The sequence below is a fragment of the Crocodylus porosus genome, unplaced genomic scaffold, assembly GCF_001723895.1.
Source record: "Crocodylus porosus isolate Cpor-Errol unplaced genomic scaffold, CroPor_comp1, whole genome shotgun sequence".
NCBI lineage: Eukaryota > Metazoa > Chordata > Crocodylia > Crocodylidae > Crocodylus > Crocodylus porosus.
In genome coordinates this window covers 92088313-92100286 of record NW_017728947.1, presented here as the reverse complement: position 1 = coordinate 92100286, position 11974 = coordinate 92088313, and the positions used below count along the sequence as shown (strand labels likewise).

General features: G+C 42.5%; 1 protein-coding gene across 1 annotated transcript in view; it reads left to right on the top strand.

The window, feature by feature from the left end:
- Nucleotides 1–6: 6 nt before the first annotated feature.
- The window catches only part of CLMN (calmin), a 118157-nt gene continuing 106189 nt past the window's right edge, over nucleotides 7–11974 (top strand). Inside the window, exon 1 of the mRNA XM_019552467.1 lies at nucleotides 7–111. Coding sequence (XP_019408012.1) covers nucleotides 30–111 — 82 coding nt within the window. The 5' untranslated portion in view covers nucleotides 7–29. The remainder of the gene's footprint in view (nucleotides 112–11974) is intronic.

Genomic DNA, 11974 nt, shown 5'->3' with positions numbered 1-11974 from the left:
GGCGCGGGGCGTCCCGCTGCCCACCCCGCATGGCGGGGCACGAGTGGGACTGGTTCCAGCGCGAGGAGCTGATCGGGCAGATCAGCGACATCCGAGTGCAGAACCTGCAAGGTAAAGCACCACCCCCGGCCCCGGCCCCCGCACCTCGCCCGGGCTTCATCCCCCGGCGCGGCGCGGCGCGGCGCGGCGCGGCCCGCCCCCTCCCTCCTCTCCTCTCCTCTCCTGCCGGCGCTGCTTTCACTCCTGATCTTTCCTTGCAAGTTTCTTGCCGAGGCCTGTGCTGTGAGGGGCTGCGTAGACAGTCCCCCCCGGGGGCGATGCTGGGCTCCCTCCTTCCAGCCGGGGGCAGAGTTCCCGGCTCGCCCGCCCCGCGCCGCCGCGCTGTGCAGGCCGGCCGGCCGCCTGTGGCGGGGGGAGCTCTGCCTCTGCGCTTCATCTGGGACGGATTCAAGGTGCTTGTGAACCCTGAGCCCAGCTCCACTCGGGTGTGGCAGCCTGATGGGTGGAGCACCCTGCCTGAACTCAGCCGTGCTGCTCTGGACTTACTCCCGTTTGCCTGTGAAGACACTGGACCGTTATCTGATTAAAGCGGGACATACTGTTGAATGGGCCTGGGCAGAGCTGATACTGGCTGCCGGATATTTGTACTGTTCTGCTGTGGGATTTGCAAGTGCAAGTACTACAAGAGGTTCAGGTGTTAACTTTAACTTGCATAGCACTGTTGCATGATTTCCTCCAAAGTGAGCTTTGCTGCTCTCCAGCTAGGGGTGGTAGGGACAGTGTGAACTGACCACCACACCGAACAGTGTTTGCATTCAGGGACAAGAAAACAATTTGCTTAATGCAACTTTCCAATCTTCTTAAACAACAATTTGCCTTAAACTGCAATATGATGCCCTCCGATTAAAATAATAGGCTTGGATTATAGGCCATTATCTCTTGCTGTTTTATACCTAATGATATTAAAGCAGTACATACTGAGAGACATTGCAATTGCTGCAAAGTTACTTTTGTTTTTTAACAAAATGAATGAGTTACCTAAAATGAGACCAAAACCATCTTTTCTGGCAACTTTGTTTACGTGCAGTAGTGTGTTAACTTGAGAGGTTCATTCCACAAATTCAGGCTCTGAACCCAGTCAGTGCTCGGGAAGTGTTTGGACTTATCTTTATTTTGAGAAGTCCCTCCCTTTATGACATAATTCCAGTATTTCTCTCGTTCTTGTCTGTCTCTATTTTGCTGCTGTTTGGGGGGGGGGGGTTGTTTGTTGGTTGGTTGGTTGTTTTTTTTCTTTTAGAGTGGTCTGAGTACATTGTACCCCACAAATATCCCTGATTTCTCAACTAAGCTGTATTCAGAAGTTATTGGTAATATTTGAGGGAAAGATTCTAGAGCAGAAGTATGAATTGAAAATGGTGTCCCTTCTTCTTCTGTTATTTTTTACCTCCTAGTCCTTTGTTTAAGGAAGTAGTAAAATAATTTCCTTCGATGGGACTTGAGTCTATTTGTACAAAGGCACACTGCTATGTAGAGCCCTCTCCATTAAAATTCCTGTAGTTCAGCAAAGGAATTATTTACCCTGAAGGGTAAATTCCATAGATTAATACTGAGTTCATGAAAAGAAACACAGGAGGGAATTTGAAAGGTGCATTTGCTATTACATCACCACACGCACAGTGATTATCACTGTGTCTGTTGTCTCATGGTGGAGGATGACTGTGTTGTGATAGTTATACACAAGTAACTAAGGAGGCCAGTGTGAGACATGTAGTCCCTTCCATGATTTCACATTTCCACACATCCTTTAAATCCACCTGCTGCTGTGATTGTTCCTTGTCTTTTGATTTTCCTCAGTGGCTGGTTAGTGTTTGAAATGCACAGCAGCTACCTCTGCATTGATTTACCATTGGTGAGCTACTGCGTGCCTTAGCGGCATGTCACATAAGAGAGCCCTCAAATCCTGCTAGGCAGCCCCACTTTTTCTTGCTGAGTTCTAGCTTGCTGCAAAGCACCTACTAGGTCATTCTTGGGTCATCTGTTTGTATACGTTCAGCCCAACACAACTGAGCCCTTGCAATTAATGGTTCAGTTTTCAGTCAGTATGCTGCAAAACCTCAGTATTTATCACTTTAACATGCCAGTGATCCCAAACATGCCAGTGATCCCAAAGATCCCAGGGAGCTTTGTTGTGGTCTCTCTAGCTCCTGATTGTGCCTCTGTATCTCTCTCATGTCTGTACAGCAGAGTTGTCAGTCCCACTGCTTTGTTGACTCTCCATTTAGCTTGGCGGATTCACTGAATAAGAGTGGAATCCGTGGAGGGATTAAACTTCCTGTTAATGCCACCAGTGCCCAGTCAGCAACATACTAGAGTTCCTGAGTGGTTTGTTTAGTGACTTTGACCTTGCTCACATCTAGAAAGATTGAGCAGTTTCCCAGTGGCGTGGAGACATGTTCTTTTGAGGCATTGGTTATTCTGTCCCATATGGCTGTACAGACTTAAGTGAAGAGAATTGGTCCAAGAGCCCATCCTGGCTTCAATCCACCCATGTCACGGGAAGGTCACTGGTAGTCCTAATTTAGCTGCACCTACCTTTGTGGAGTTCAGTACTGTTTGGGACTTCTCACATTGTTCTCTGTGAGGCTCCGGAGCCTCTCCAAAAGGATCCAGAGCCTGACTTGACTGGCCATGACCTTTTTCTGATATCATCAAAACTCTCAACAAGTAGAGACCTTGGTTTTGTCCTCAGTGCTTTTCCTGGATTTGTCAGGTGACAGTGACCATATTTATTGTTCCTGAAACTGCACTGTGACTTCGTGATTTTCTTGCCCTCTCTGCATGAGCAAGTGGTTGAGGTGCATCTGAACTAGAATCTCACTAGTGGCTGCACACACCAGATGTTTATGAGAGAAGCTTTACTTCAGCTGTTATGGATATCCGGTGGGAATATGCACAGTGATGCAGCTCTAGACTACCTAATGGTGCCTAGCATTTATATATATATATCACTTTTAACCTGTAGATCCCACTTCATTTTGTAAACGGAAATAAGAATTATTATCCACGCTTTACAGATGTGGAACCTGCTACTCAGAGAATTTAAGTGACTTCTGCATCATACAGGAACTCAGCAGCAGCGCCAGGAATACAGGCCCAGACTCCAGTTACATCTAATGCTATATTCATTGCAATATGCCACCTCTCTAGTTAAAAGTTCAGTTTCTTTTAAAATGGGCCAAATTTTATTTCAGTTACATGTTTCTTTGAGAATTGAGTTTGGCCTTCACTGTAGAATGCTAACTTTTTCCATCCAAACCCTGAGTTATGGACTATTAGCAGAAAAAACACATTGTTTTGGTCACTACCAATAACCTATTATCTCTGCAAGCAGACCTCACTGTTTCCATAAGGTGAAGAATGTTTTTATTGGATGGGGTTAAGAACGCTTGAAACGTTTTGTGCCCAATCTTGATCCCTTTGAAGTCAGTTGGAGTTTTGCCATTAATTTCAATGGTAGCAGTGTTGTTATCATAGTGGGAAGACAGCTTTCAAACTAAGAAAAGAAACAGAGATGGATAGAGACAGGCTTGGGAGCACAAGAAAAGAATGGGATAGCATCGGTCGGCAAGGGCATCTATATACATGTTGGATGTCGGCTCCAATGGATGCTAATTAGCACACATCAGAACAGACTTGATTAACTGAGGCTGCTGGAGCATGCAAATTAGCATGCTCTCGCAGCCTCCATATCTCATGCATTCAGCATCCCCGCACTTGGTGGCAGGGGTGCTTTAACTAAAGCTCATTCAACGAGCTTTAGTTAAGGTGCCCTGCTGCCATTGTGAAGCACAGGATGCTGCATACATGTGATGCTGCAGGTGCTTTAATTAGAGCAGCTCTTGGATCCACTCTAATTAAAGTGCCCCCCACTCCACCCTGAAGCACATGTAAAAATGCCCCAAGATAGGGAGTAGGTGCTAGAACATCATCAGCCTATCTGTCAATTTTTCTGTAGACATGATGGCATTTGCCTTAGGGACCCAAAGCAAATCTTGCAATCAAAAGCCCTCTATGCAACACTTCATCGCAGAAACATCTTTTTAATGGTTAATATAATTCTTCCAATTCAGTTTTATTTTTGACATTTTTAGTTCTGTCATAACTAAACTGGTGAATTTCTGTGGTGTGGGTCATTATTTGAACTCTACACTTAATGGCATATGACAGGGCTGTCCAACTTCAGAACAGCCAGGGGCTGCCGCATACACCCCCAGTCACACACTGCAGGCCACTTGCTGTGGTGGCACTTATTGTGCAGGCTGCCAGGACCCCTACTGTACAGCCAGCGTAGGCCTTGCTGCCCCCACCCTCACTACGTGAGTAGCATGAGCTCCCACTTACTGCCGCTGCCACGTGAGCCCAGGCCTGCCACTGTGTGATCAGTGGAAATCTACTTTCCCCTCTTGTCTACTGCTGTCCTACCCGTGATACTCCAGCCGTTGCAGCAGCAGAAGCGATGTGGGGGCTTGATAGCCCAGAGACTGCAAGTTCAAGGCCATAGTAGAAGTGCTCAGTTTCCAATGAATCTATGAATTCTGCTAATACTTTGTCACAAGGACATGGAAAGGGGAAAGGAAGGAGCAATGGGGGAGTGGGAGCTGGTTGGGAAGCTCGGGTCCTCACATTAACCCTGAATGCAGTCTGAGGGCTACTAATTGAACAGCCATGGTTTATGATATCAGCAGTCTCTCTTGTGCATCCCCTGTTTTTCTCATCCACACTGATTTTATAAATAACACTAATGTAACTTAAAAATCCATGTTTAAATTGACATTGCCAGCAGGTCATGCCTGTTATTGGAAATGATCTGTTCACATTTACACACCAATTTACAGTGGTGCGATTCCACTGAGTTCAACAATTGGATTTGATTGATGTATTTAAGCAGGCCAATTAATTGACTAGCAAAATTAGGCCTGATAACTTTATGTTTCTATTATCAGCTTAATGGGTTAGATCAGGGGCGCTCAACCTCTGGCCTGTGGGACAAATGCACCCCGTGGAGCTGTGGCATCCCCTCCCACACAGGCAGATTGGGGCCAAGCTACCCCCGCTTCCCTAAGTGCAGCTGGGTTGGGGCTGGACTGTGCTACCTTCTCTTTGTCGGGCTACGCTATACCCCCTTCCCTCTCTCTGCAGCTGGATCAGGGCTGGGCCACATCAGAGCTGGGCTGGGGCTGAGCCAAACCCCTTCACCCTGCATGGTGGATTGGGGCTGGGCTGGGCTGCCCCTCTGCCTCCTTCACACGGCTGGATGGGCCCTTGCCACATGCGCCCCAGGTGCCAGATCAGGACTGTCGGCTGGATCTGACCTGAGGATGGATCAGGCACTGCCCATCCGGCCTGCCAGACAAAAAGGTTGAGCACCACTGGGCTGGATTATAATGTGTAGTTTGTTTGTTTTTTTTGAACTAAAAGAGTAAAACCAGCACAGCATTGTACTAGAAGTACGACACTGGTGGGACAGAGAAAAGCAATGCCAGTTTAAAGGAAGTGGAACTGCCAGCTGGATGTTTGAACATGGCCAAATCTTGATGAGGTTTTATATTTGCTTTTTTATTTAAAAACTCAGGTTTTCAGTTTTTTATTAAGTAGAGCGTAAAAGGTAGAAGTCATTGCAGTTAAGCGTTGTTAAAAGCCAAAAGAACAGCTCCCATTTTAGACAGTGAAGCAGGGGTGATTTCAGGGCATCGCAACAGAGGGTAATAAGAGTGAAGGAATAAGCACCAGGCTCACTGACATACAAACCACGCACCTTTTCCTGTCATCTTCTTCTGAAGATGATGATGTAGCTAGATGCCTTTGATATATTTCTTTCCTACTGCTCTTTGTTCTGTTTATAGATTCTCCATTGCATATTTCTCAAAATGTGAGGCGGAGAATGGCAAAACGGAAAAGCTGCACAGAATGTAGGAGTACCTCACAGAACAGTGGAACACTTAATAATTAATTTTCAGCCAGAAGATTTTTTTTTTTTATTTTAACAGCAGGAACATTTTGTTATAATACAAGAATATTTTAAACTCTTCCTGACAGGAAGGTTAGTGTTGGAACGTGAGAGTGCGCTCATGTGGGTAACTGTGTTCGTTAGAATCAGGCAACATTCCTTTAAAGAAAATAATTTCTGAAAGCATATTTTGTACTTAAATCCAGTGCTTAATAGTACTCTGAATGTAGATTATGTGGTCTCTGTATTTCCTTACAGTAAACGATACAAAACAGTTCTTTCTACACCTTTAGGAATTTTAGTGCCATCATAATTACTGAATATCATACTCCAATTACATTTTTAATTGAGCATTGTGTTTATAATGCTCCATATATACTGGATGGTAGAATGCTACAATTGTTAAACTGACTTGGAGCCACAGCTGCTGGATTCTTCCTTTTCCTTCTGTCATTAACTCAAAGCCCGTGAGAGTCTTTCCACTGATTTTAATAAACCTGAATCATGTTCTGAGTTTGTAACTTTAATATTTTCAAATGCCCATTAATTTTAGTGTGTATCGTGTTATGGGTATTCAACTTAAGACCTGCAGTCAAATTCTCAGAGGTGCTGGACATACGCACCATCATCTTTGTCAACATGAACTTCAGAAGCCCGATGTGCTTGAAAGCTCAACCCTAAATCTGAGATTTCAAGTGGTCAAATTTATTAATCTAATTAAATTAAACTAAAGCAGTCGTTCTAATTTGTACCCAACTTGGACTGTGGCAGCTTCTTTTTTCAGACCTGATAAAGGACTCTTGAAACCTAAAAGCTTGTCTCCTTTCTCCCCCAGATATACAAGTTGGTCCAATAAAAACTGTTAATTTGTTTTACAAATTTGGCTTCTGAAATGTTTAGAAGTATTTAGGCAGACAAGGTTATTTGGGTAAATGTGGTATCTTTTATTAGTTCAACTAAATAGTTAGAAAAATTGCTTTTTGCAAGATTTCAGGCCCAAAAGGGTGTTTGTGCCCGAAAGCTTTCAAAGAACAATTTTTCCAACTACTTAGTTGGTCTTATGAAAGATATCACGTTTAGCCAAAGAGCCTTGTGTGCCTATGTCCTTAGAGACCAACGCAGCTACAGCTAACAACCCTAGAAGTATTTAGGCACTTAACTCTCCCCAGAATCAGTATGGGTTAGTAATGCATGTTATTTTAGAAATCTGGATCAAAGTGTCCCAAGTTGTATACTTAGCAACAGACATTCAAAATAAAAGGATTGTTTCTCAGAATATTAACTTATTTTTATCTTTGTTCATCCATCTGTATAGCAAGTATAATAATGCTTATAGGCTAGGGACAGAAATTACAGAAACTGGTTTAAGTACTCAGAAACTGATTTAAACGTGTAATAGAACAGAAGCTCAATGCACACAAACCAGTTTCCAAATAGCTAAAACTGGTTTAAGATAAGCCTAGTTCACTGTAGTATCGCACTTAATTGATTTGGGTCAAATCTCTTGATGGAACTTCTGTTTCATACCCCTTCTTGGTTCAAGTTAAATCACAATCCTGCAGTATCCGTGCATGATTTCCAGCCCTAGCCTGGGCTATGCTGTCTGCTCTAGAGAGCAGGGCTGGCCCTACCCCTCTGCTTCCTAGCTGGAGCCCTGAGTGCTAGCTGATGCGGGGTGGGGCAAGCGGATGGGGCTGGGCAAGCCTGACTGAGGATGCAGTGTAGTCTGCAGGGTGGGGGTGAGGGTGGGGAGGACTGCCCCTCACCAGGCAAACTCTGACTGGGGTCTGGGACCAGGGAGTGGGGGTTAAACACCCCTTTTCCTGCCCAAACTTACTGCTGGCTGCAACTGTGGACTACAAAATTCAGAGGCACCTGGAAGAAGGAAGAGATGAGCAGCCCTGCAGAGTCTTGGTGCTGTGATTTTGGATTACAAATCCCAGAAACTTTGGGGGCAGCAGGAAGAGGAAGTGAACACATAGCCCATGCTGGTTACATGCCAGAGAACCACGCTCTAGCATCTCCAACTTTTGGCCTGAGCCACTGCAGGCATGTGGCTGCATTATCTGAATCAAAGGTAAATAAATGTTTTTTCACTTCTGTTTCAATTCAATTTCTTCATTTAGATTAACCTGCAAAGACTGAATCAAGTCCACCTCAGGCTTTTTGACTGTCTGTACTTAGCTATAGTGGTTACCCTCCTCCCCCCAAAATTATCTTTTATAGTTACTACTAGTTACAGCAGCATTCACCTGTTAGAATTTAAGCTGTATTTCCCACACAGACAGAAATCTTCAAATGGAATGACATTTTAAAGTTCCATCACTGGAACTTTGGTTTCCACAATTAGAACTTGATGTTTTTTAAATTAATTGCTTTAAACTGTTGATTCTGCAACTGAGCTCTTGATTCTTAGTTGTGTTGAGCAGTACTGTATTCTGTAGTAGATCCATTGTTTTCAGTGGAACTGCTTGTAGAGTACGGTTCTACTCAGAATGTTTGTAATGTGCCTGGAAATTTGCGGGAGCATGTTTGTAACATTTTAGTGTGGAGATGCCTTTTTTGAAAGCATTTAATCTTGTAAACTGCAGGGAAAATCTTGGATTCAAGGTGTGGTAGAGTGACTAAATAATATTGTTATTCCATATGAAAACCAAGGTAAGCAATTAACCTCAATCTGTGAAGACCCACATTTGGAATGCAAGGTATAACAAAGCCCCAAATAGAAAGAAACTCAGAAATTCATATAAGAAGGTTAAAAATTAGATTAATTCCTTTACTGTTAGTAGCTCTATGGCTTTTTTAATCTACATTTTAGGATTTTTTTCCTGGTACAAGTAACTTTCAGTAATAAAAGCGAAGGCAGACCATGCTTGTATGGTAAGTAGGAAACCTTGGCAAGATAAAAATGGTGAATTAAAACTTCACGTTTAAATATTCAAATGTTGGGAAAAACCCAAGTCAAACCCTTCCTTACATTCCCACGTAATCTGAAAAATGGGCCTTGAATGTAAAACTGGTATAGCCAAATGGTGTATCAGGCCACTGTAAGTCCAATCCAACCTTTTTAGATCATAGATTCAGCTTCTCAGGATGAAGGTTATCACTTGTTTTAAATCAGATTCTGTAAGATACTTAAGCATGTGACTAACTTTAAGCATGACAGTAAATTATGAGAGAAAGTAGGGTAAACTAATGATTTTAAGAATGACAGTTATCTAAGGCAGTGGTCAACAATGTCAGTTCCTGTTTCTGTCTGTGTAGTCTTTCCATCTAAGTGTTGATTGAGTTTATCCACATTTACTTACGAAACTTTAAGTAAAGTTTACAGACCTAGGTAGTTTGGCTGAAGTTGAAAAGAGCAACAACCGGTTAAAAATCATGTTCTTTTAAATGACAAACAATGGTACCTTATTAGCCTTAAACGCAATTTAGAAATCTAATTTACTTGTCATTATTCTCTAATACTCTCTGTTACTTTTTGCATTTCTGTTTAGCTTGGACAAAAATATAGACCAGTCAGCTTCTTTTACATTTAAAGACAATTTCAAGGCTGTTTCACTTTCATGTTCTCGGGTATTTAAACAATTCTGTAATGTTTGCTTTTGCAAATGCTACAAAGGAATTTTTTTTTAAAAGCCCTTTCAATTAGAATTAAAGGAAAAACCCTTAATTTGGGGCCTTATTTAACCTAACAGTGTCTTTATAAACATTAGTTTGGTTATGTGTAATGGTGATCAAAGTTATTACTTGTGTAGGGCAGATGTTAAGGTCAGATCAGTAAAAGGGAGGGGAAAAGTCAAGGCATATTATCTTTTGCTTATATGACAATGGATTTTCGAAATCCACATATGGAGGAAACATACCAGATAAATAGTCACATCTGTGCCAAAGATGGTGTGGTAAATGATGTCACAAGCACACTTGGATAAATAGCAATCTGGTTATACATGGATACATATCTTTTATTCTATTTTTATCTATCTCCAGTTAAATATAGTGAAAGCAGGTTACTGTAATTATTGGAACTGCAGGGTGGATTTTACTTTATCTTAAATGCTGCATTTTTCTGGACAAACAGCTGAGCTACATTTTAGAACATAGTTTGAGGTTTCAGAGCCACAGTCACAACTCTTAATCAGAATCTTCTAATGAATTTCATAATAGCAACAGCCTGGATTTCTGCAGAATGACTGCCTGCCTGTGGGAGTGTAATTCTTCAAGCAGACAAGATTTCTATTCAACAGCCAGAAAGCCCATTAGAGACCATGCAGAATCTGAAAATATACTATCAATAATACTTAATAGAGGACGGACCTCTGTACATCTTACCTTGCAGGCATGGCTCAAGATGTAATCATTAGAATAGCACAGTGCTTGAGGGATACTGCTACCTAGGTTGGACTAATTCTGGTAGGCATGGTAGTTAAGGGCCCAAGTCTTGCTTCACAGGGCTTTTATGTTGGCATAGTTTAGGATTTACTCCCAATTTACATTAGTGTAATCTAGAGTAGAATAAGACTCAATAAATCTAAGAGATCTCTGTAGAATATTGAATTAATTTCTGTGGCCTTTAGTAGAAAAAGTTGTATTTGTTTATAATATTTCTGTACAAAAACTGACAAGACTAAAAATCACTGAAATGTTTTTATTTTAGTCCAGGATACTTTTTTTTAAGCTGGTTTGTTCATAGATAACTCGGATCTCAAACCTTGTCAGTTTACCACCCTCCCCCCACAAATTGCTGTTACATAATTAGACACGTGAGTGGAAGAGCAGGAAGAGGAATTTTACACAGTAGCAGGCGAGGGATGCAAATCTTTCTCTTCTGCTGCCTAGTGTCATTTGCAAAGGAACTGAACAGAACATCTGTCATTTTGTTTTGTACGCCCAGGTCAGACTTCCTGGTCAGGCAGATCCTACTCCTGCAGTCCAAACCTCTCAGACATCAAACTTCGCTGACTTCAGTGGCAGTCCATGCACATCAGCTCATTTTCAGGCTTTTCAGATTGGTGTACATCAAGTCGCAGCAGAGGGTCCCACTGAGATCTCAGATATTTCAGCATGCACAGAAATATTAAGTACAAGATCAGTACCTTGGCTGTAGGGTAGTAAAACAGGGTAGTGTACTGCCTTGTGTTTGGCAATCTGATTTCACACTTTTCCATACTTTGTGTTTGTGCACTTTGGACTCGATCTAAAGGCTTTATCATAGTTATAGGGCTCAGATTGAAGCCCCTCAAGTGTTTGCAAGGAAGTGACTTATCTTGAGCCAGTCTTTTACTTCCTTCTTTGTTTTTCGCTATGGCCCCTTACTAAAGGGAAACAAAACAGTCACAGAGTAAACATCCTAGTTCTCATGAATTAATACAGAGCCCCAGTCCTGTAATCCAAATCTCTCAGACATTTGAACTTCATAGACTTTACTTTCTTTGTTTTCAGTGGTATTTAGATTAGGCTTTCTATGGGCAACTAAGTTAAACCTACTACTTGGGTGTATCAGTTGTATTCAGTTGAGTTGCACTAGTGGAAAGTCGATGGGAATCAGGAGAGAGGCAAATTGTTAATGATCAAACACCTTTAAAAATAAAACCCCTCACTGATGTAAGGTTAAATGTGCCAGGTGGCCAGTCCTTCCTTGGGATGTTTCTTGGTTCACTGTGGGTATGTCTACATGAGATGCTGACTGCACAGTAGCTGAAAAATACTGTGCAGTAGCACATAACAGCACTGACAGTGCTAATACACTACTGCACAGTATTATTAGACTACTGTGCAGTAGCTTCACTTAAAAGACATTTGGCAGTGCTACTGTGTGGTAACAGTTACTGTGCATTTATTTCATAGACATCAGGGCTGGAAGGGACCTCGGGAGATCGAGTCCAGCCCCCTGCCCAAAGGGCAGGAAGTCAGCTGGGGTCATAGGATCCCAGCAAGATAAGCACCCAATTTACTCTTGAAGGTGTT